General features: G+C 41.5%; 5 protein-coding genes across 5 annotated transcripts; 3 read left to right on the top strand and 2 right to left on the bottom strand.

Moving 5' to 3' along the window:
- Window positions 1–8,178: 8,178 nt before the first annotated feature.
- On the top strand, window positions 8,179–10,229 carry MELLADRAFT_23337 (uncharacterized protein; the record flags this gene model as incomplete). The annotated part of the gene is made up of 6 exons (XM_007418206.1): window positions 8,179–8,274; window positions 8,382–8,527; window positions 8,605–8,832; window positions 8,922–9,459; window positions 9,548–9,962; window positions 10,042–10,229. Coding segments are annotated over 6 exons (1,611 nt in total), but the record flags the coding sequence as incomplete, so codon positions are not given.
- Window positions 10,230–10,876: 647 nt separating this feature from the next.
- Window positions 10,877–13,299, bottom strand: MELLADRAFT_113527 (uncharacterized protein; the record flags this gene model as incomplete). Its single annotated transcript, XM_007418266.1, has 9 exons — window positions 10,877–11,003; window positions 11,068–11,339; window positions 11,423–11,732; window positions 11,810–12,010; window positions 12,087–12,150; window positions 12,215–12,330; window positions 12,429–12,563; window positions 12,628–12,806; window positions 12,865–13,299. 9 exons carry the CDS (start codon window positions 13,297–13,299, stop codon window positions 10,877–10,879), a joined length of 1,839 nt encoding a protein of 612 aa, XP_007418328.1.
- Window positions 13,300–14,675: 1,376 nt separating this feature from the next.
- Window positions 14,676–16,554, top strand: MELLADRAFT_24482 (uncharacterized protein; the record flags this gene model as incomplete). Its single annotated transcript, XM_007418207.1, has 8 exons — window positions 14,676–14,970; window positions 15,214–15,394; window positions 15,491–15,615; window positions 15,675–15,704; window positions 15,773–15,911; window positions 15,983–16,094; window positions 16,182–16,272; window positions 16,340–16,554. Coding segments are annotated over 8 exons (1,188 nt in total), but the record flags the coding sequence as incomplete, so codon positions are not given.
- A 3,508-nt stretch (window positions 16,555–20,062) lies between these two features.
- MELLADRAFT_95676 (uncharacterized protein) lies at window positions 20,063–20,940 on the bottom strand (the record flags this gene model as incomplete). Its single annotated transcript, XM_007418236.1, has 2 exons — window positions 20,063–20,847; window positions 20,922–20,940. 2 exons carry the CDS (start codon window positions 20,938–20,940, stop codon window positions 20,063–20,065), a joined length of 804 nt encoding a protein of 267 aa, XP_007418298.1.
- Window positions 20,941–22,410: 1,470 nt separating this feature from the next.
- MELLADRAFT_113530 (uncharacterized protein) lies at window positions 22,411–22,911 on the top strand (the record flags this gene model as incomplete). The annotated part of the gene is made up of 3 exons (XM_007418249.1): window positions 22,411–22,498; window positions 22,565–22,723; window positions 22,784–22,911. 3 exons carry the CDS (start codon window positions 22,411–22,413, stop codon window positions 22,909–22,911), a joined length of 375 nt encoding a protein of 124 aa, XP_007418311.1.
- Window positions 22,912–23,661: the final 750 nt, after the last annotated feature.

Consider the following 23,661-nt stretch of genomic DNA (forward strand, 5'->3'; position numbering starts at 1 on the left):
CTGAGAACCTCATTTTTGAGTATTTTAAAATAAGGTACTGTACTAGTATCCTCAATACTGTACTGGTACAGTACCTGATGCTGCGTTGCTTAGGGTACGTTTGGTAGCAATTATTTTCGGCGATTATTTTGAATAATAGCGATTATTTTGAAAAATAATTGCTGTCAAAAAAAGACGTTTGGGACCACTTATGGTACCCAGAAATAAACTCCTTCCCCGTCCCAAAAGGAGTTTAAAACAGGACTTTGGATAAACGCCAAAAGGGAGTTTATCAGTGCAATAAACTCCCTTTTGTACTTGACAAAATTTCATCTCGAAAGCCTTCAACCAGCTTCAACCCTTGTCAATCGATCCAATATGTATTCGCTTCATAAGATGCTTGTTCTTTGACTCAGTCAACACCTTCAACAATACACCATCATACTCAAGACTCACAAGCTAATCTTCACTTCTACTTCTTGCTCCTGGCTGCCTTTCCTTCTGCTTACCAATCATCTTCTGAAATCTATCTTGTGTTTCTCAAATATGAATCTAGAATTGAATTGATTTTTCGGTGTAAAAAGTTATTGTCTTTTGTGATGTGCAAATGAAGTCTTGAAAACCAATTTTGATTGCAGGAACGAGTTATCGATCGTTCAATTTCCAGTCAATTGTGTAATCTCAATCAATCGGTCAATTTCAATCAATTGTTCAAAACCAATCAATCATTCAATTTCATTCAATCAGTCGATCTCAATCAATTGTTGAACTCCAAAGAATCTCAAAACACATCACTCTTGAAGGATGAGATAGATAGGAAGTGATGGAGAGTGTTGAATTTGGTGGGACACCTTTCTGTTATCGCGAGCGTGTTTGGGCAAAAGCTTGTTGTATGGGGACAAAGGTTGTGTCATATGATGATTACTTGTATCATACATCACCAGAGGATATCTATATGGGTGGATGCAAAGTGGTAGAATGTGAAGTGAGGTGAGGTGAGGCGAGAAACCTTCAAAGACAGTTTGCTATAAGTTGGGATTTTCAACCAAACATGATTTTCTCAAATGTACCCATAACGGAGTTTATTTGAAAAAAACTCGATTTGAACAATAAACTCATTTGCCCCGGGGAAATGTACCTGGGGTCAAACGGAGTTTACAATTGGTGATTGCAACCAAACGTACCCTTATTGGATACCTGATCCCTGTCAAGAAAGACCCCAAGCCGTGATCCTAACATTTTGACCATTTTCACCTCTTTTCACATCTATTACTGATTTCTCTTCTGTCATGAGATCATCCTAGATCAATCCAGTCATAAGAATAACTATAAAGATCCCTCTAAAAACTCTTGGCACCATAAATCCCTCAATGACATCACTACACAAGAATTAATACCAATATAATGCCCTCATTTACCATCCTCAAATTTCCTTCTTTCTTGAATAATTTTACTCCTCTCTTATCAATACCCATGATTAAAGTTGTTTCTGACTAGTATTATACTCATATTTCACATTTCAGTCTTCTTGAACCCTCAAAACAATTAACATTAACATAAAAAGTCTTTTCCAATCCCTTATACCTATGATTTTGACTTTTTCTTCTTTCATTCTTTTCATAACAGATTACATTCTTGCAGATATAAAATAAATGTCTTTCTTTATCAATTCCAATTGTACTAATTATTTTTGATCAATTTTTACCGTTTTATTTTTATTATCATTATTTTTGACTTCTTCTCTTCTAATAATTGGTCGTATCAAATGATGTAATAAATATATGATTGAAATGATAATAAAAATATGGTTTATAATCAACTTTGAGAACCTTGCTGACAAATACCTTCACTCATAAATTTGATTTTGACTAAAACACAATTTTGCCACATAATTTTCAGATTTTTTGTTTATATAAGATATATTGATCACCAAATTGTACAATGCTCTCTTGACGCCTGACAAAGCAACTGGATCAGATGCATTGGTACCTCTTTGTACCCACTCTGAACAAGAAGAAAGAGAATAATGAAGGTCCTGCAGCCACTCAAACAAAAGTGAAGCCAAACAATAAAGTAAAGGGCCCTTCATCATAATCATGATATTATATAGTGATGAAACTAACCACCTATTCCATATAGACTCATCTTTCAACTAGTAAACATGCGTAATCAACATCACTTGCAGCCAGCAACCTCCAAGGGTGGCACACCTCAATCCTCCAAGAGATCTAAGGAGAACATAAGTTTTATGGCCCGTTTGGCTGAGCCTGGTTTAGCCAAAAAGTGTTACACAAAAACGCTTTTTGAATTTGCCCCTTTTTCATGGGGCAGGATAAAAAACTTGAAATTTGATTTTTTGATTACCAAACACTCAACCGCAGAGCTCATCAAAAAGTTGCAATACAGGGGCAAATAAGGGCAAAAAGTCTTTTTGGTCTCAAAAACAGCCTCAAGGCTGTTTTTCAAAATTGACAAGTTTTTGATCAAAAACCGTTTTTGTTTTTGATGAAAAGAAGTTACTGAACGCCTGTGTTTTTGATGAAGATCAAAAATTGTTTTGACCCAAAAACCGTTTTTGGATTCCAGCCAAACAGGCCCTTACTTCTCACATTTGTTTCTTCATTCTTTATTCAATAACTTCCTTTTTCCTATAGGAGTACAAGATTCCTGAAGAAATGGATCTGTTGCAAGATCCTGGAATTGGGTTTGTAAGTTCCAAAAAACCTGGTAATACCAAGGTTTGAGGGGATAAAGTGAGGGACCTTCTCACTTATTTTGAAGCTCCAGATGTAAGTTGTTTCTTTTTTGAGATTTCACTCTCCTTTCTATATTCACCATCATCAGGCAGTAACCATCTATTACTTTAAACTTTCTCATCTATCTAGGGTCTACGATATAAATCCCAATGGTGTCATAATACTTAGGCCAAAAGGGAAGACATGTATTGAAATTTACAGGGTCATTGTGATGGCAACTCAAAACGATTGTTGTATACTCAACAGCATTGAGCAATTTCTCAAGGTGTTAAACTCCCACCAAGCTATACTGAATATCAGGCCGCTTTGAAGAAAGAGAAAAACTTGGAAATCACCTCTCATTTCAATGGGCCACCACCTGCCTTTAGCGTGGATATTTTGAACTTGATGCTGGCAATGTGGCTTGTGCACCATGCACTTCCATGGGCTTGATTGGAAGACCCCAGAGTTTGTGCTGTGTTTCACACTGCCAACCAAAGTGCAGTGGTTCAATCATCAACATGGGCTGCCAAGCAATCAGTGGAACTCTTTTCAGGTTTGCACAACAAGGCAATCAAAAATTTGCTTGTAAGTAAATCTTGAATTATATTCAACTTCTGTTTTGATCTGTTGCACTGACATCATTCCATGTATTGAACACAGGAAAACAAATAGAAGTATTGCCTCATTCACAACGTTTGGGCAAAAAATGGTAACCAATTTGCCTTTTCTGGAGCAACTGCAAAGTATATTGACTCCAACTGGGAATACCAATTGACTCATCTTACCCCCAAGATGGTGGGATGGCACCATTTTGGGGCTCTCCAGCCCACCCAATGGATGTTTCCTGATTTGACATGGCCTTGATTAAAAGTATAAGTCTATTTATTCTTTTTCTTCTCTTTCCTTTCTCTCTTTGATTTCACTTTTCCTTTGTTTCATCCTTATCTATCTTTACCTGCTTTCTTGTTTTCATACTCACATGCTAGCTCAGACAACCAACAGCAGAGGTACCAACTTTACCATGGATGCCAAGCTTCAGTCAATGTTCTCTGTGGCTGAAAATCCATCCAAATGGGATGGAACAACCCACTATATCTGATGATACACTCACAAGCTCAACCTTGTTGTTGGCCATGGACTCAAAGCTCTTGGTCAAAAGGTTGGTAATTCAAAGCTGAGTAATCCACATGGTTCCTCACTCCCAATCCCTTTGCTTGAATTAACAAGTATGAAGCTGAGGACAAACCCAACCCGGACAAGGAGGACATGGCTGGTCTACCTGCTGAGCCTGATGGAGTTGACAATGGCAATGACAAAGAAGATAAAGATGAGGGTGATTCATCTTTTGATGAACCTGATGTGGTTGCAATAGCTCTTGCAAAAGTAAGTCCTGTTTTTTTCAAATTTTAATTTTACTATCAGCTTTCACTTTTCTTTGACTAATCCAATTCTTTCCTTACATACAGGTTGATGCTGTCAGTGGCCAGATCTCTAGCAGTGCAGCATGTCAATGCAATTTCAAGACCCATGCTACCTGGTTAGGATATGCTGGTAGAATGGTTAAAAGACCTTGCAAAACAAAGTGGAACAGTCACTACAAAAGTATAAAGATTGCATGTGAGGCACAAGAGGTATGTAGCTCTTTGGAATGTCTCTTGAATGTCCCTCTTCTGTTATAACTCCCTTCTCCTTCTCATATTGTCTTTGCAGGTTATCAAATATATGATTTCAGCCAATCAAAAGGCATGTTTCTTTAAGGGGATAAAGATCTTGCCTTCAGAATGGAATCTGGTTGAGTTTGCAAACAAGGTTTTGAAGGTAGTTGAGTATTTAACTTTGTTTGTCAATTTTTGGTGTACTGACCACCTTTTCTTCCGCTTTCTTAGACACTTGTTGATGCAACTGCCCAAGTTGAAGGAAATGGTCCTACATGATACATTTTCCTTGCCAAATGCAAAGGTGTGATCAGCAAACTCCAGAATCTTCAAGCAAAATCTCTCTTTTCAAGTATCAACAAAGCCATTGATGTCATGATTGAATGGCTTGGAGAGTATCTGAACAAGGCCATCAAATGTAGAACCTTAGTCTTAGCAACCACTATAAATCCTTGCTTCCAAGGAAAGTTTGTCTCAATCCAGTCCCAATTGCACAGTCTCAGCTGAAGTTGCAATCAATCAAGCTTTCAATAATCTTGTGGAAGACAACAGGGTACTTGATCAGGCTCTACCACCCAATGAAACTGACAAAACCAAGCCCAATGAATTTGATATCCTTGGTGTTGCCAATGGTGGTAACAATCCTTCACCTGCTTCCAAACTAGACAACTACTTACAGGTTCACTGCCCTATCAAGAAGGCTCAAACAGCACTCAAGTGGTGGAATGTTGGTAACAGTTCATCTTCACCTTTTCAACTATTTATATTATTCTCCTTTAACATGGCTAGCATAATTTCTTCTCACCAATAGGGGTATCAATTCTGTTTTCCTATCCTTTCAAAACTCACTTGAGATCATTTAGCAATATCTTCTACCTTGTGCATGTATGCATACATTATCGGCGGCTGCCAATGGTTGAACTTGTACCCCTTCACGGGCTAGTCTCCTGCCCAAAACCATGGAGCACCTACTTGGTTCTCAAGCCTGGTTGAAGGATGGAATTGTGGCAGATGGATGTTTTGAAGAGGACGTAAGGGCTCTTTGAGTGTGTTTAGATGAACTGGCAAAGACGAAAGCTAAGCCTACAGATAAACCAGTAAAAAATACAGGCTAACAATTCATGGTTCACATTTCCAAATCAATCAAAGGTCTCAATTAAATATTTTCATCTTGCAGTTAAATTTGTTAAATTTTTCTGTTTCACATAAACTCCCAAGCCTACTCTCCTACCACATCAAGCCCTATAGGTGTGATCTGTATACACATAGTTTGTATTTTTGAAATTTACTTTTTGAGTCATTTTTCCTGGTCCTGTGCCATATTGATGCTAGATAGCGGTATTAGAGCAGTAAAACCGCTCCTATTTCTTGTAGGACTTTGAAAAAAAAATGTTTGATATTGCTTGACTGGTAGTGGTATACCGTTCCCATACAAAGATGGGGCATAATCCATATTGTATCGGAGTGGTTCCGGTACATATTGCCACGTAAGTACAAGACAAAAATTATCAACTAGCTTAATTGCTACTTCATTCATATGTACAGCCCACTAGGTTGTCTCAGGCTGTCCCTCATTTAAAAAGAAATGGACATGTTGCTACAGTGTAAGGAGTACACACATATGTAGTAGTCATGGGAGTTGTAATATGGGATTATGCAGTGCTTAATATATGTTTCTCTTCACCACCCAGCTTTGCAGATTCCTCACTACTCAGAGGGCCAACTGTGGGACTTTCTGGAGCTAGGTGAGTTCTCTTTGTTTGTTGTTTCTTCTTGATTCTTTCTATTCAGATGGTGTTGCTGACTACTCAGAGAGCAAACTGTGGCTTTCTGGAGCTAGATTGTAATTTGATATAAGATGGTTCCAAGTTAATAGTATGTTTGTGCTTTCTCAAGGAGTTGTGCCGGAGCCTTGGCCAGACCCTCAGTGAAGGTCCTCAAAGAACCTTACATACAGTCACTCACAGGATCTGCTGACAAACAGACCAGACTCAAGGAAACCAAAACAAGTGTGCAGCTGAGAAGCATTCATCAAGGCTTATTCAAAGAGCTGTTTCAGAATGTGATGTGGGGCAAAAGTTGCATTGGGAATGCCTGCTCTGGACACAGAGTAGTGGTGCAATGTCTGTGTGTCGATACCCATGCTGTCGTGACTCCAAGCATGGCCTGGTGGCGCAATGGTAGCGCGTTCGACTCCAGTTCGAGGGTGTTACTCTCCTGGTCACATCGAAAGGTTCCGTGTTCAAGTCACGTTCGGGTCATCCTTTTTGCGGGTACCGAAGTCCCATAAACATCTCCTTGCAAAGCCGACGTATCAGTTGAATATGTGAACGTAATTTAAAATTGGGTGCCGGATCTGCATCCCTAGTGACGCTTGCTATTGCTTGAAATATTCAATGAGGGGGAACATGGTCAATAAGTGATTTTGTTTGAACTATCAACTTGGAGTGCTTTGAAAATACAGATGTGATCTTGTAGCCGAAAAAGCCAGGTAGGAAAGGGCTTTTGATCACCTTTGATGGCTATTCAAAAATCAAATTCATGATGATTGAAGCCAAATCCAATGGCCGAGGAGTTTGGTAGCAAAAGAAACATGCTCAATGGACAGATAGATCATCATGATTGTCATGGGGCATCTGTCTAACAGCGGGTCAATTGAGCTGATATGGAGTATGGAGGAGAGGATTTATTCCCCCAGCTTTGAACAATGGTATTTGAGAAATGAGTTTATTGACTCCGCTCTTTCCATCTACTCACAACTCTTCCACGTTTTGCACCTACTACAATGCTTTGATCCAATGTAGCGGATGTTTTTGCTGTAAGCCAATACAAGAATTCCAATGTTTAAACATATAACTTCTGAGTAGAGCATCAACATGTGAGTGGATGTAGTAGGCCATGAATTTTTCACAATCAAGGTGATCGTTGATCATTCTTGCTGATGAACTCTCTAAAGTCCAAAATGATGATCCCTACCTGCGGCAGCTTTGATGAAATTTGTGAGTGAAGGCTGCTTCGCAACTTTTGGAAATCTCATCAAGGAAGCATGTGGGACATCCCAATATACTGTCATTCAAGAACTGATTCTCAGAACTGTGAACATGGACAGTTTCCAGACCAATTCCACTTGAGATCGGATTTGTAGTCGCAGTGCCGATAGCGATAAGGTTGGACGAACTTTGTCGTGAAGTTACGATTTCCTGGACGAGAAAAACACCCCTCAGAGATGAGCTCGATTGAAGATAACTCATGTATGTACATACAAGCAGCATTAAACTCGACCGCAAAGATATACCTCGTATGGGCAAATTTACTTTTTGCCCATCGTCCTACAAGCTTACAATCGCCGACTTTGCTGTTTGAAGTCTTCCATTGCATTTCGAGCATCTTGGTAATTCTCATTCAGGAGCGTTGCTCAATTTTACAGCTATCTTTCGTCGGGATTATTCAACTCTACATTCCTTTACTGAACTCTCTGATTGTGGATCCCTTACTCGGTTACTCCTCACATTAGCCACCTTCATAACTCAAAGCCCACGATGGCAGCGTCGATTTATCGTAAAGTGATGTCTGTGCCACTTTTGATAGGATTCACGACAATATTGATACTCGTGATGAAAAGACATATTCCACACACATATTTCCACTCAGGTCTCTTGTCACAATATCCACACTTTTCTCGAAGTCAACAAGAAGAAGTCGAAAAATACCAGGCAAGAGGAGGAACACTTTTCAAAGCCGCAACTCAAGCTGGACACGAGAAAAGGTTTTTCTACCAATTCACCAAGCACAAAAGACTTGCGGGATCGGAGGCATGGACTTTAGAACAGAAAGGAAATACTGGAGTGTCTGCCATGCAATTAAGCGTCATCAGTGACACTGAGGCAATTGTGATTGACAAAGTGTGCATTTTCATTCTGGCGCTATATTGTTTTGTATCTGCTCTCGAGACACCTTTTGCCAAGTTTGACTTCTTCGTTTGGTACAAAATCGACGTTGATAATTCAAGGTGGAACACAACCCGCTCACGACCCAAGGGCATCCATCATGGGCTGCAATTTACAATCTCGACACACATGCAGTCAGGGCGCTGAATCCAACTTCGAATACGTTTTGCGCGGCTGGAAGCTTTCTGGGAAATGGTACCTTGATCAAGTAAGAAGACAAGCAACCTTTATACCTTTGCTGTGGAGGTGAACTGATTAAAGACAATCTTCCTCTGAGCTTAAAAGTGTTGGAGGAAACGCAGTGGTAGAAGGCAAAACGGGTACGCCGACTTTTGGAGATTTGAACGGACTCCGATCTATTCGATTCTTCACCCCATGCAAAGATGGACAATGCGACATCGTAGAATTTCCCGATGCATTACGCTTGACCAGTGCGCGATGGTATCCAACTGTTACGAGACTACCCGACGGCAGTGTCATGATAATGGGCGGTAGTAAAGGGGGAGGTTGGAAGTCAGTCATGCCCACCCTTTCTTTGAAATATAAAGACCAGATCATGAAAAATAAAGTTACAGAACTGAAACTGTCTGTTACATTTTTAGAAATAAGGCTGGTAGCAACAATCCTTCAATCGAATACTTCCCACCCAAAAAACTTGACTTCGCCCCTAAATCACCTCAAGTTCCAATTCATTCACCCTTCCTGGTCAAAACACTAGCATCTAATCTTTATCCAATCTTGATAACCCTACCAATGCCCGATATGGTCTTTGCAGCAGCTAACAATGATGCCATGCTCTACAGCTGGCGTACAGGAGTCGAGAGGCCTTTGCCTTCTTTCCCCAACGGTGTCCGAGTCTCCTATCCTTTCACAGGCACAGGAATAATTCTTCCACTTACCTATAGAAACGCCTATCAGCCTGAAGTTCTCATATGCGGTGGAAGTTCCATAGCTGATAGTTTGACACAAGCGGAAGTCAAAGCGTCCGATCCGGCATCAGACCAATGTGTGCGTATGGTACTTACAGATAGAGGTATAGCCAAAGGCTGGGAAGTAGAGAAAATGCCACAACCTAGGGTAATGCCTGACGCAGTGATGATGCCTGATGGGAAAGTCCTCATCGTCAACGGCGGGATGTCGGTAAGCTGAATTTCACGATGATGCCTAGCAAAAAGATGAACGACAGAAACGGGATTTGAAAGCTCATACGCAATATTCGTTGATCTAGGGAACTGCAGGTTACGGCAATCTTCCAGACAAGATAGGAAATTCGAACGCCGATCATCCGGCCTTCAGACCTGTGTTGTACGATCCCGCAGCACCATTAGGCTCTAGATTTAGCTCGGTGAACATGCCCACATCTACTATCGCTCGACTTTATCATTCTGTTGCTACCTTGACCCCCAGCGGCCAGGTTATGATTGCTGGTAGTAATCCCAATGGGGATATCACAAAGACCAAGTATCCGACAGAATATCGTGTTGAGTGGCTCAGCCCCCCCTACATCACAGCTCCTGGCCGACCATCCATCGCTACTGTTCCATCGATAGCTGATTTCTCTCAGATGATCAAAGTCGCCATGTCCAGCGCAGTCCCGCTGGAAAAGAAAAATGTGATGGTGGTCTTGATAGATTTGGGCTTTGGTGAGCCAGAATCCCTATCTGGATGGATTTTATAAGTCGATTCTGACAAGTGCCCCTCAAATTCCCTTATGATATTCAGTAACCCACTCTGTGCATATGAACTCGCGATGGGTTGAGCTAAAGAGTAAATTAGGGAGCGGTCGTGATCACTTAAGTGTTCAAATCCCAACGAGTCCAGAAGTCTACCCACCAGGTTATGGCTGGATCTTTGTGGTGATTGACGGGATTGCTAGCAAGGGTCGAAGACTGATGATTGGTACTGGAAGGATGTGATTCTGAAATTCATTGAGAAAATCAGCCACATCCCCTGAGAAGTTACAAAACCAAAACGCGGGGAATAAATATTTGAAGGAACCACAAACCTTGTAAGACAAGTACAAAAGTACCCCTTCAAAAACTGTGTCAAGCATGAAGGAAGATACAAATCCTTCTAACAAACCTATTTGATCACTTGGAAAGACTCTGTCAAACATATGGTTGACTAAATACCCTATTGATAACCAAAAGGATTGTACAATTGAATCTCACAAGTGACCAGAGAATTAGTCCACACTTATTTGTTTCTCTGCATGCTAAAACCCTTGGAAAGGTTTTTATTTTTGAAAACATGCTAAATTCTTCACCCAAGCTTTTAGCAAATGTTCACTGACAGAGTTGATAAAACTGAGCACAAGATACACTCCTGAATTAGAGACCCCAAACATGTTTTTATTCAGACTAGACATGAACTATGTAAGACCCAGCGCATCTCATAAGTCACCTGAGTCATCTTTTGTTGTCATTTGGGCAACTCCTGTCAAGCTTTACCCTGGGGGGCGTACCACCTTCAGATGCGCTCCAAAACCCAAGGAAGAACTAATATTGCATCAGATGTAATAGAATAATTTGATTGTATAATCATTTTGCACATTAGATCAATTAGTCTTTGCTTTAGCTTTAGGTCCCCAATTAGGAAGTGGGTTATTTTGATACCTAACCACTTTCACATTTGTTTGCATCTTAATATCAACCTCCCGATGACGGTCAAACGAAACAGTTGACCTAAACAAATCACCCATATCAGTGAATTGTAACCCAAGCATATCAGAAGCCAAAACAGACTTACGTAATTGGTTTGGAAAGTAGTACATGTGCAGGACTTCCTTCCTTGATATTTGCCATTTTGACTGGATTAGTTTCAATCCATTTTCGCATGACATCATGTATATATGACCTGGGTGCATCAGTCTTGATGGATCCAGGTTGACAATGTGAACGAGAAACTTGATAACCTCCATTCAAAAGAGCTGAAGCTACGTTTGTTAATGAAGGAGAATTACAATGAAATAATCCAGATAATTTAGCTGGAGTAAAGAAGAAGTGTTCATTTGGTAATTCCTATGATTCAAAATCAATCAACAAAAATTTAACGTCAAGGCCATTTAAAATTGCACTTCTCAGCTTCAAGTTTGAAATCTTACCATCTTAGCTATGCCAACCATACCCTTAATCCTTGTAGCTGTATTCAGTCCACAATCACTCCTCCCAGCGTCTTCTAGCACTTTGTTCATGAAAGTTTCGTCGTGTAGAGCACCTGACCATAAAGGCCCAGCTACATGAAACTTACCACCGCATTCTGTACACTGAGGACCCGGCACTGGAGGGCCGGCACTGGTGCCGTAGGAGTTATTGACACCTTCGCCCGATCTAGTCGGTTTGGGTTGACAGCGACCGAGTGGTTGAAGGTGATGGGAAGAGCAGTTGGAGCAAACGTATACTAGCGCAGTTTGACTATCCCAAGATGGCATCAAAGTATGGATACTCGGTTAGTCGTCTAAATGACTTGCTACTGATATAGTTAGACTCACACCATAGCTTTTTTGACTTCGACGGGAGAGTTATAGACCCGGACAAAGATTCGGACATAGAAATCGATTGATAGAGAAAGAAGCGGTTTGACATATTTGCCGTATCGAGCTGCAGAGGTAGCTAAAGCATGGATCACCTGACGAAGTGCATACTCGTGAGAAAATTCGGCTCGTAGCGAAGTTCCGCCGTAATTAGCGAAGCTAATCAAATCATACAATACTCAGAAGGTGTGCGAGAGGTCTGATGGAAATAATGCTTGTAGGGAATGCGGCGCACCATTTTTCTGGATATGCACTTCCAGCTAGAACAGCCAGATCAGTGCAAGTCACACACAATAATCCTGTGAGAACAGGTGTCAATGTTTAGTCTTCACTGATGGTTATCGTCTACCAGAAATCAATTACCTCCATCTGTTATGCACTGAACTGCAGCATCCATAAAGGGCGCAGCTGTACCATAAGGATCCAAATCTACCAAATCAAATTGTTTGCTGGGCTGTCGATGTGAGTACATCACATCGCTAAGATATTCAAAGAATTTTTCATTAGTCTTTATGTGTATCAAATGTACCATCTTACAAAGACAAAGTAAACAATTCGAACCTGGTGGAAAACTGACCAAGCATCACCTAGATTAGACCTGACACGTGGTAAGTTTTTTCCATCAGTCTCATCTACACCTAGACCGTTATGAGCGATATTAGCGTCGATGAATTTGACAGCAGACGCAGATAAGTCATTAGCGATGATCCACCTGTTATAAAGTTCATCAGATATCAGACTATGTCATTGAGCATCATAGTTCACATGAAACCTACTTCATTGACGGTATTTCTTTTGCATATCGTATTGCTCGAAGACCAGTTGCGCTGAGTGCTTCCAGTGCTGTAAATTTTGGAGCTTTGAGTTGAGGAGTTGATGGATTCGCGCAAACGGAAACGGACGGGTCTGTAGAACCATTCTCTTCTTGTAGAGGTAAGGTAGAATTTGATTGGACCTGATTTTTTCATCAGATTTGGTTGCAACTGGACGATGAAGTTTAAAGATTCATTTACGAGATCTGCTGTAATCTTCGCTTGATTCTCGTTCGCCACTGTGGTTTCCACTTCCTTAGGTTTTTCTGATACTGAATCATCCAAACGTACTTTCTTCAAATCGCTGCCTTCTTCGATCGGTATCTCAGAAGAGTTAGTCTCCGATTGATCGGGTATCAAAGCTCTTTTAGAATTAGATTCAAGTTTTCCTTTTCCTCTTGTAGGTTTTTTTGATCTAGTAAGTTTAGCATTTCGACGTGCAATAAATTCATCATCTCTAATACTACTCCAAGCTCTTATTGCTGCAATAGATAAATCTCGATTATATTCTTGAACTGGATTTATAAAAACTTCTGGAGTTTCAGTTGAATTTGCAGATGTTGGAATTAAAATGGTTGTAGTTGATTCTTGATGAGAGGTGAACCCTGGAGTTGGAGTTGGAGTAGTAGTTGACATTGAGAATGTTTTGTTAAAAGTTTTATTACGAAAAATGAAAATGTTTAGGAATGTTCGAGTTGAGCTCTGCATTCAACTTTTGGCTGAGCATTCAGATTTCACGTGCAAAATTTAAATTTGGATGGCTTCATCACAAAAATCTTGTTATTCCGTCCCGGACTCCCGGCGGAGCTAACCGGTCGGGTAAACACCCGATACTTTGTAGCGAGTTTTAGTGTCCGCACGGTTTTGAATAGTACTGAAACCACTTCTTTCATCCAGTTTCCATTTTGTCTCAGCACAAGGAAGCCTTTGTGCTTTGGTGCATGTGAGGCATTCAGGGATCCAACTAAGAGGTTTGATGATTTGTTGGCAGGTTTTGCCTCTCATACCTCAAGGTGCTCAGAATCCAGGCCGCAGAAGGGCTTCTGGAGGTGGCAGCGCTTTTTCTGCCAAGTTTCTGTGCTTCTGTTCCATCTCTCTTTCTTCTCAAGTACATATCTCTTATTCTGATTTCAGCCTGCCTTAAACTTTCAAGCCCTTTGAAAGAAGATACTGAAACTCGCAGAGGTTTTGTAAAGTTTGCAGAAAAACCTCACATTATTGTCATATATGCAGGGGTTTCATACTGCTTTAGGGCTCACTCGTAGATCTTGTAAAGTATCAGAAACACTATTGGAAACCACGATTACCAGCTCTGGTCATTTATCTCCAAGATTCTGCTTTTTGTCATTGAGAGCTCGCAAGATGTTCATTGATTCCCATGAGAGAATGTTTGATCGGTCTTTCAGTGTGATGAGTGTTTATGAAGGCGGGTTCGAATTCCTCATCGACCCGGATCTTCTCGAACAGCAACCAGCGATCGCATTCATCTGTTTACCTCTTCAGAACGGCAAACCTCATCATTGTCCATTGGCTCAAGAATCACGAATCAAGATCTCGTGAAGATATTAGATGCTAGACGACTCTGAAGGACAATCTAACCAGGACAAACGTACTTACAAAAAATGGTTTCGGGACAGCCTACCAACGGCTTGGTCAACAGCTCAGAGTCCAGCAGCCTCTTTGCACTTCAAGAAGATTCCGAATTGAATTATCCTCCACGTCTTGCTAGTACGATAGCTAGCCGAGAATACGCATTCGAAGCTGACTCCGATACACTTTCAAACAATGGTGAACACCAAGACCAATATGGTACATCGCAAGCTGATACAACTCCTCTAGCTCAAAACTCATTCGGTTCAGGACCTCCACGACTTTCGAGAGGTGACAGTCTGGTATCAAGAGGTTCCGATCCAGACGATGAAGAACCGTTGTTACCGTCTGATCCATCCCAACCATCATCATTTTCACCTGATTCTCCATCCGATCATTCACACCTGCTTGATTCAGGCGGTGGCCTGTTTGCAGGCGTTGCTAATATGGCTAACAGCATACTGGGCGCGGGTATCATCGGACTTCCTTATGCCTTGAAAAACTCTGGCTTCTTTACTGGAACGGTTATGATCATCGTCCTTGGAATCATCACAGATTGGTCTATCAGGTTAATAGCTTTAAATAGTAAACTTACCGGTCAAAGGAATTACATTGGAATCTTGGAACATTGTTTTGGGTTCCCTGGAAAGGCTGCAGTTTCATTCTTTCAGTTTACGTTTGCCTTTGGTGGGATGTGTGCCTTTGGGGTGATTGTTGGTGAGTGGAGATTCAGATGGCCTTTTGTGAGTTGAGGTCCCTTTTTCCTACTTGCATTTGAATCACAATTCATATTGCTTCTCATATAGGCCTCTATGACAAAACTATGCTCTTGTTATCTTTCGCTCGATCTGTTGCATTATTTTTCGCCAATCTTTGACAATTTTTGGGATCACTGACTCTGTACTGGCTTTTTCCCAAAAAATATGTTGGGTATAACACTGGGTTTGTAAATCCATTCAGGTGACACGATCCCTCATGTTCTCACCGCACTGCTTCCATTCCTGGCTCGAATCGACTGGCTTGCGTTCCTCTTTTCTAGGTCATTTGTGATCGTGTTCTTTACTGTCACTGTATCATATCCCCTATCGCTCTATCGCGACATTTCCAAATTGAGCAAGGCAAGCACTCTGGCGCTTATAAGGTAACGCTTTTATTGACTTTTCATCAGCATCACAGAATCACCTGACTGGTATAATTGAGAACATGCACTTATTCCAACCCGTTCTATTTTCCATAGTATGGTAATCATCGTCATCTCAGTAGCAACTAAAGGTCCCACAGTAAACCCCAGCTTACGGGGTGACCCAAACAAACGGTGGACTCTCATCGAGCCCGGTCTGACAGAAGCCATCGGGGTGATAAGTGAGGAAACCTTCTCAAATGAAAGATAGAAGATCTCATTCATGGTTCAATTTGTTCAGGTTTTGCATTTGTATGCCATCACAATTCTCGTACGTAATATGACTACCAGCGTGTAGATGGTCCAATGGACTAATCGTAAAGAATCATCTTTTCGTAGTACTCATCTATGGGTCATTGAAAACACCTACACTCGATCGGTTCGCTCAAGTGATACATGTATCAACTGCATTATCAGTCATTGCTTGCCTGATAATGTCTTTCTCGGGCTTTCTGACCTTCACCCAACTGACACAGGCGTACGTGGCTTTTTTCTAACACCTTTTCCCTGAGATATTTTGGCTTGACCTGTATCTATATCTCTACCCAGTAACATTCTCAATAATTTTCCAAATGATGATATTGTAATCAATATCGCTCGAGTTTGTTTTGGACTCAATATGTTCACCACCCTTCCCCTCGAATGCTTTGTTTGCCGTGAGGTGAGTCGGATTTTAAATCTCTGACCCTTGAAACACTACCTTTTGCATCTCTTCTGATCAGCGTATACGGTTTTCTGGTGCGCCCAGACCATCGAGACATTCTTCTATCACAACAAAACATTTGACCAAACGCGACATGTGATTTACACCACTCTACTGGTCGGCAGTGGATTGCTCAGTGAGTATCGAGACTTCGACTGTAATCCAGACCTGAAAGATCTAACATTCATTTCTATTCTTGACAGTCTCTTTATCGACCTGTGATCTTGGAATCGTTCTAGAACTGACTGGTGGATTTGCAGCATCAGCATTAGCTTTTGTCTTTCCAGCTGCTTGTCATCTTAAACTTTCAACAAAATCAATTTATTCTTCTCAAAACTTTGGTGCACTCTGTTTAGTAATCTTTGGTCTAGCAGTCATGGTCATTTCAACTGTAGGATCTTTGTATAAAGCTTTAGATCCTTCTAAACCTGCAAAGGTTTGTAATTAAATAACGAAAAAGATTGATTTTTTTGGATGGAATAAGGTATTGGTGTTCATATATACACAAGTTAATAGACTAGTTTGATCCGTTTGCAATTCAAAAATCTATAGAATGTTAAAAGCTCTGTCCTCCCAAGCCTCGGGAACTAAATTCATAGCTGAAGATCCCGAGCGTATGCGTATGTATTTACAAAAAGATCAGGAACACAGGATTATTTTCTCATGCTGCTCAAGTAGCAATGATCACACATCCTCATACGCCCCCTAAACACAATATGACACCCGTAACATCTTGAATTTGTTGTCAAGATCTGATAAATAACTTTATTCAACTCAGCCGTTGTTGTCTGTCATGATGGCCCAACATTTTACATCAAAATGGTGTGAGGTGGCCCAGGGATCAAGTTGAATATTGTTAAGTGTCAAGAACTTTCATGACATTGGTAAGGTAATACTACAAATGGTGAAACCGTTGAGTTTGATGTTTAGGTGAAGAAGGCAAGCCATATACATATGGTCAATCTCTGTGATTCCCACCTTTTCCCTTTCCATTGGTTCCCTTCTTGAACCTTCCAAGCGTGATTTTCTCCTATTCATTTCTATGGTTCTCAAAGAGATGTTTTTTGATAAGACACGAGCCAACGAGATTGTGTATCATAACATCTGCAATACGTCAAATATACTACCATCTACCTGCTTATAAATATATCCTTGTTCTTACGCCTATACAAAGAGTCATCCCTCCCGTTTTGGAGTAGAGCTTAGCCTTTAGTACGTTTGATTTCTCCTTCAAAACGAATCAAAAAGTTTATCGAATCACAATGCACAGGCTAAAGATGAGAATGTGTGGATTTCAGAAAGTGGTATGTTATGGAAAGAAAGGTGACATGAATCCAACTGGCTTACTTTAATCTTACATTTCTATCTCTTTTGAATGTTTGTTTTATCTGAAACTAGGCAATTGGCGCCCAGCCGCCACATAGTCACGTTGTAGCTACACCACACATTGCATAATTATGGGATACAAAGTACAAATCCGGACTCGTGCCCGGGCACGTGCCCAGAAGTCCGAATTCCATTTTTGGCGGTAAATCTGTACTCTGGACTTCTGGGCACGTGCCCGGGCACGAGTTCAGCTTTGAATCCTCCGTCAGCCAGATTCACCTCATCTAACTCCAACCCTGCGAACTCCTCAGCACCAACTCCATGCCCCGTTTCCATCGCAAGCAATCCCTCAGACGGTCAATTCAAGTGGAACGTCACGCACGCAAAGCCCTGCGAGACAACAACCTACCCCTTCTAGCCAACTTTGGAGTCGATATCGCTGGCGCCCACTTCCTATTCCGGATGCTTCACGCCCTAGCGCTCTTTCGCCAATCGATCACAGACGATGATAAAAAAAAACCGCTCTCGTAACTCTTGTCGGTATTCTCGAGTTGATACCCGCTTTGGATCAAAACTATAACCTCCTTCGCTGGGGATATCATCTGCGAAGACAGGCTATTTCAGATCTTGAAGTCCTAGATGAAGCACTCACGATCTTAAATAATAAGCGATTTGTTTCAAACAGGATCCCTCGTGGTCGTAAGGAACTCCGAAATGCCTGGTTCTCTCAAGTGCTGATTGAAGGTGGCGATGGCTTCATCAAGCTCGTAAGTGACAGATCTTCATTTTTAAATGTGACTTGTATTTCACCTGCTTAGTGAGGTTTCTTTTCAGGCCCGAATGTCAAAGTTAGCTTTTAATAAGCTGATTGATTTAATTGAGGATAATCCTGTATTTCATAACAACTCGAACATGAAGCAGGCTCCTGTTTGGTGGCAGACGTTGGTGGCACTTGCAAACTTAGGAACTGGAGGAAATGGTGGAGACCATTTCCATGTGGCCAGGATGTTCAATTGCTCAGGTAAGGTTGAATTGTAATTTCTATTTGTACTTAAGATTTTCCCGCTTCATTTTTGCTTCACTTCTATCCACAGAAGGAAGCGTGCAAAATTGGACAAAACGGTTCATCCATGCCGTTCTCAGTTTGAAAGACCAGTACATGCGGTGGCCAACTCCTCAAGAACGCTTGGCTCTGAAAGAAGAAACTGCGTCGATGACTTTCTTCAAAGACTGTGTGGGATTTGTAGATGGTACCCTGATTGCCCTGGCTTCAGCTCCTCGGGTGACACCTGAAGATTATTATACCCGGAAGAACTTCTATGCGTACAACATAATGCTGGTATGTGATATTCATCGGAGGGTGACTTATTACGAATTGGGGTGGTGTGGTAGTGTGCACAATCAGCGTGTGTTCCGGTCTTCAAAGGTCTGTCTCGTCAACGTAACTCATCAATTCACAGTCTTACTAATCACATTCCCATTTTGCATCTATTTAGTTGTACAAAAATCCCAACCTTTATTTTGAAAAAGATGAGTATATACTAGCCGACTCCGCGTATACGGTATCCGATGTGGTGATTCCTTGTCTCAAACGATGTGCTGGTCACAGCCTTCGATCTGATGAAGACGCTTTCAATAAAGCAATCAGTGTGTTGCGGGTTATCATTGAACATTGTAACGGAATGTTGAAAGGCAGATTTCAATCTTTAAAAGAACTTAGATTAGTCATCAAGGACGCCTTGACTGCATTGCAAGCTAACCAGTGGATCAAAGTATGTTTGATCATACATAACTTCCTCATCTCTATCAAAGAGGACTGGTCTGGTGTACTGGGGACGTTAGACGAACCTCTTGATTACCAACCGCGCCGTCGAAATACACCTCCGGGTGCCCCAAATTTTGATAATGACAATTCAATTTTAAGAACAGAGCGTGATACACGTCAAAGAGATGATCTTTTTGCTGAATTCTTAATGACCAGACAAAATCATTAAGATATTTATTTTATTACATACCTTAGTTTGGGTGAACCCATTGTGGTGGCTTTTTCTTACTTAAGTGCTCACTTTTTTTGTTTGAAGTTTTTTTTTTATGTATTCTCCTTTTATGTTATTTTCAAATAAAGTATCTATTTGATTCATTTCGAAAGTGGCAAATAATAAAAATCGATTTCAAAATAACAGATTTCAGATTGAGTGCAAACAAGCCAGAGCGAGACAAATGGGACCTATTTAATACTAAGAGGAATCATTATAGATATAAAAAAAAGAAATGTAAAACAAGATAATTTTTTATTTTGATTTGAGAGAGGTTTTAATTTTTTTTAAAGAGTTGAAGTTTTGACGAAAAGAAAGTACAAGAGATATAACTCTTTTGTCAAACACCTGAGCCTGAAGCTGAACTCAATTGCATCATCGATTGTGCGTGTTGCGCAGCGAGCATTGCGTCCTGAAGGCTGAGGTTATGATCTTTCATCAAGGTACTAATCAGATGAGCATTTCGTGCCACTTGTTGATGTTCATATTCAGCTTTCATTTGCTTCATCTCAAGTGAATGTTTTTCCTTTCGCGAGTCTAAATCAAACTTATCACTGCTTAACTTCACATCAACCAATTCCAGTTCAATCTGAGATTGCTTAACTTCACATCAACCAATTCCAGTTCAATCTGAGATTTTTTTTTTGCTTCTTCAGGGCTGAACTCGGTTTGTTTCGGTTGTTGTCCACAAATAGAGCTACCCATGTTTTCAACTACCTGAGCCAAACGTTCCATACTTTGACCATGTTTAAAAAAAGCTTGTTGCTCCAAAGTATTGAGGTTTGGATCCGCTCGGACATTTGAACTTGCTTGTAGAGGGGTTGATCCGAATTGATTTCCTTGTAAGAGAGCCTGGATTGAAGACGCCGAACCAGAAGTTCGGCTTCTTTTGCTGAAGGTCCCAACGCTAGTAGAGTCAACTGAGTTTCCAGAACCTGTGCGCTTGAGTGATGAAGAGGTCGTTTGAGTCTCAGATTGGGCTTGAAAAGAATCTCTCGGTCGGAACGGGGTGGGTGTGTAAGGGATTTGACCGTCATCTGGAATTTCATCGTTGTCATTCAAGACATTCATGAAGTCTTCCATAGTTGGCTCTTTGGAACTACTGTTTAAACCATCTTCCACAGCATTTGTTGATAAAGCCTCTTGCATAGAACGGCTTTGAAGCTCCTCATAAACTACATTTGAATTAACTGAATGTTCTCTTGAATCACGCTCCATTTGAACTTCGCTTTCAAGGTTTTGAGTAGGTGCAGGTAAACCGTGCGCGGCAGCGAGTCTGACATTAGCATGTCGGGTTCCAAAGACGGGCTCCAGTTCCACGAAGTATCTACACTTCTTCAAGATAGATGCTAAGAAGAATGCGAGAAAAGACATTAGAACAACACATAAGGGAAACATGCATAGATCCAGCATGATTGCTTACCGAAGGCTACCTTTTCCATTTTAATCCATTCAGGATTATCATCAGCCCAACCTTTCGCAGCCTTGACTTCCTTCGCTGTCATCCAAGTGCCTTGGCCAGTCCGGTTTCGCTCATCATCGGCTTTGCGCCAAGCCTCTTCTAATCGCATAATCTGTATCACAATATTGATTTATGAAGAAATCAATAAAGTGAGACTGAGACATCAACAAAGGAAAGAAACATGAATAAGACAAAAATATGTACCTTTTTCCGGATCGTGTTCGCATCTTGCCAAGTGATTCCATTATCTATGAAATACCTTTCAATCTCTTCAGCCACAGCTCGCTTTTCAGATTTGTTATCTTTGAATCTACTGAAATTATGTTCATCTGTGAGCCAATTGAGCAATAAGTACATCAAAGATTTCCCCGCCCCATTATCATCATTTTCCCAATGAATGGTTGTCCTGCGGCCCTTCTCATCCTCGTCATTAGAACTTTCATCATCAGATTTCGGCTTTTTGGACTTCTTCGATTTTGGTTTCCGACTTTTTGACTTAGGAGGCGAGCGTGGTTTGGGTTGATCTGCTTTTGATTTACGAGGTTTCTTAGCTTTGGGCATTTTGTTTTTGTTGGGAACACTTGAGCCGGCGGATTGAGCTAGTTGGATCGCGCCAGTGAGCACCTGACTGAGAGTTGAAGGGTCCAGTTGGAGATGAGTAGCGTTAGGATCTGGTTCGGAAGAAGGGTCAAGGGAATTGAAGGTATCAGAGGGTATATCTTGAGACGACGACATGAAATTAAAGTTAATCTGGTATGTGGGTATTGAATTGGGTGTGTGGAATCTGAGCGGAGATCAGATTTGGGCAGTGAATTGGGCAGTGAGGTGGGAATTAAGTTTTGCCCAGTTTTTCCCTCGTGTCCGGGAAACTGGACTTCTGGGCACGTGCCCGGGCACAAGTCCGGATTTGTACTTTGTATCCCATAAATGATGATATGTATCATTATGCAATGTAAGGCCATCGGGGCCGGCCATTGCTCGCCTGTCGGAGCCACTCCTCACAAACAGACCTGGAATAGGCCTTCGCAATAGGCCACACATTGTCCTGCCCAAACATTAGCTGTGTCTCTCGCCATGTTCAGGGAGGCCACTCAACATTGTCTGCGTTTCAGACCACCCCGTTGACTACCACCACTAGCACTGCATGACCTGACATCACGATGCCCTTGGATATCAATAGACCAACGGACAGATCAATCACCTTAACCCTTGTAGGGAGAACCACGACGAACCCTTAATCTCAAACGAAGTTCTAATGCGAAGTCAATTCGAATTACGACAATGGACCCTTATCCACGTCATCTAACCACGACCTTTCACGTTGCAACTCGCCTCATCTTTGCACCATTTGACGACTATAAAGCAATTGCCTATCTGCGCAAGAGAAATAAGCTATCCAATTATTCGCTCTCAACACCAACCAAGCTTCCTGTCACGCTTCATAGCCCTGATGTCTGCCACAAACTATGCTGAACACCCCGTATCTCCATTGAGCGATCCTCAATTCTTGAATGTGTTAAACAGTCACTTCCTACAATGTGTGTCCAACACGCACTCCATCTCGTTCTCAATGTTGTGCGGTTGCTGACAATTTCTCGTGCCAGATATCGAACCATCGAAATTGTTTATCTTCGAAACTGGAGTCACTACCAGGATGCATCTGTGGCACAATTATGCCTTTCGAATTCGTGATTTTGGATCACCTCGTGCCTCAAGCCTTGTTTTTACACTACAACCTGCTCCTGACATCCCAGACCCCGACCGTGAGTTCATCGTAACAATCCACAGACGTAGTACTTTCTCTAATACCTGACACGTTTTAGGATACATCGTTGCGGTACTAAACTTGGACCAACAAAAATCACCGCATGAGACCGTCTTCATGGTCATTACGCAAACAATTATTTCCAAAACGTCCATAGAGATCACGCCTTTGGCAAAAGTCGCCTAGAGTACCAATGAGGCTATTGCACCCTATACACCACACCAAAGTGTTTCGTAGAACAATGGCTCCGCCCTTGGATTGTGTATGACATACATTGTATTGCTGACATACTCATCGTGTCCGCCTTCATCCCGATCATCACCTGTTGCATGTAATACAAACCCTATAGCATACACCACCACAATGAGGCACTTTGTCTACTATCGGTGTCTGAGGCTCAATTGATGCGTTCATACTGGGTCCCATTGTCGGCGCAGGCTACCCTCGCAACCTCCCTGCACATTGACCCCCCACGTCTCCCAATCGTTGACCAAGTGAACAGCCCAAAACCGATTTTCGCGTGTATGCCAATGCTCCAATGCCAATTTCCAGGCCACATCGGACCACATTGCTCATGTAAACTGTGTCACCTTCTGTCTTTCCCGGCCCGCTCCTTGAACCCAAGCATATGAGATTGTTCAATATCCAGTCGTAGTACCGCTGTCTTCCCCCCAATGAATTCAAACACGTAGAGCAATCTTACGGGCTTACTGTCAAGGACCCTTCTCATTCCTTACTGAAACCAGACGAATCCCAGCCTACGTTGCGGGCAAGGCATTACCTTCACCATCCACCGACACAATGAGAGCCACTGATTATCATTCCCGACACACAGCTTCCACCACTATAAAAGCACAATTATACCGTCAAATCAAACCAAACACTTCCTCAGGCCATTATTTTAATTAATCTTTACACGCCCTAAATCAACCTCGC

This window comes from Melampsora larici-populina (assembly GCF_000204055.1).
Source record: "Melampsora larici-populina 98AG31 unplaced genomic scaffold MELLAscaffold_87, whole genome shotgun sequence".
Classification (NCBI taxonomy): domain Eukaryota; kingdom Fungi; phylum Basidiomycota; class Pucciniomycetes; order Pucciniales; family Melampsoraceae; genus Melampsora; species Melampsora laricis-populina.